General features: G+C 32.9%; 1 protein-coding gene across 1 annotated transcript; it reads right to left on the bottom strand.

Annotated features, from left to right (window-relative positions):
- Positions 1-201: 201 nt before the first annotated feature.
- On the bottom strand, positions 202-860 carry CBG23558 (the record flags this gene model as incomplete). The annotated part of the gene is made up of 3 exons (XM_002647744.1): positions 202-482; positions 529-679; positions 753-860. The coding sequence occupies 3 exons, from the start codon at positions 858-860 to the stop codon at positions 202-204; spliced, it is 540 nt and encodes a 179-aa protein (XP_002647790.1).
- Between the last annotated feature and the right edge of the window lie 558 nt (positions 861-1418).

Below are 1418 nucleotides of genomic sequence, written 5' to 3'. Positions count from 1 at the left end.
CCTCCGTAGTTTTACACCGAATTTGACGACAATTGCCGATTTTTATTGCGACTTTCGATGAAAATAAGCAATTTCATCTCATTTTTATCAGATTTTAAAGAAATTTGAAGAATAACCTATAAAATTTGAAAGAAAACTCATGAGAACAGTGCTGAAAAAAGAGTAAAAATAACAGTTTATTCAAAAACACAACAGAAGAGATCAAAGTTTATGTTGGAATTTCTGAAAAAAGACATCAAAGATGGCATTTTTAGTAGTCTGGGAGAAATTCTTTCCAACATTGCCAATATTATTGTAAAAATGTCTTTCTTTGTACTCTGCCAGTGCATTGTTTCTCAAAATCTCCGAATCGAATTTATCAGCCAATATCAGCTTCTTCTCCTTATCCATATCCGACTGAGCAATGAAAAGTTCCACGTGGCGTTTGGCAGCTGGAATGAGAAATCGATCGGATAGTTCCAGAAGTTTCTCGCCTTTTTGAACTGAAAATTTTGAACGATTTTCAAGAATTCTAGTTTTTCTGATTACTTGTCAGTGGCATTGTTTCTGGCATGATAAGGCTGAGCAATGTGACAAAATCTTCAAATTCCACATCCTTAATTTCGATTTCCGACATTGATTTTTCCTTGAATTCCGAGTTGAACAGGGTGTTGAAGTAGTCGGAGTGAATGGAGAGGAGCTGCAAACTTTTGGGGATTTATCGATTTTTGGAAATTTTTTTGAAATTTTCAAATTCCCGCCAAACCACTTACCGCTTTATTAACATGCAATTTCTTTCCCTCAACTACTAGAATTGCATCTGTTTTGTCAGTCTCAGCAAATGCTAGCTCAAATGGATCCGTGGCTGGGAGTTTGGTCATTTTTTAGCTGAAAATCGATTTTTCGAAAATTTCGGAAAATAATTGTTTTGATTATTCCAGCGATTTATAGACAAAAATTTAAATTTTTCCAGTTCGAACACTACAAAAAAAATTTACAAAAAAAACGGTCATGATGACTGATGACGTCATCGCTGCCAATTTTTTTTGGGATTTTCTCCGTTTTCCTTCGTTTTTCATCGTTTTTGCTCAAATTTTCGTGGTAATTAATCGAAAAAAAAAATTAATTTTATAATTTTTGTAATGTTTAATTGCATGTTCGAACAATTTTCGAGAGAAAACAGCTCATTTTGGGCCAATTTTTGGGATTTTTGAATTTTTGTGGGTAAATGACTGAACTGTGATTGTTTCCTTCATTCAATGATCTAGAAAATTATGAAAAATGAGAAAATTTCAATTACCACGAAAATTGAGGAAAATTGAAAAATTGGGAAAAAAAACGGAAAATTGGGCAAAAACGAAGGATATTGAGAAACAAAAGGAAGTGAAATAGAATTGAGAAAAAAAACCATTAAGAAAATTGGTAGGAAAGTATCGGCT

This window comes from Caenorhabditis briggsae (genome assembly GCF_000004555.2).
Source record: "Caenorhabditis briggsae AF16 supercontig from assembly CB4, cb25.NA_005, whole genome shotgun sequence".
NCBI lineage: Eukaryota > Metazoa > Nematoda > Chromadorea > Rhabditida > Rhabditidae > Caenorhabditis > Caenorhabditis briggsae.
Note: the sequence above shows the minus strand (reverse complement) of the source record. Positions and strands in the feature narration are given on the sequence as shown.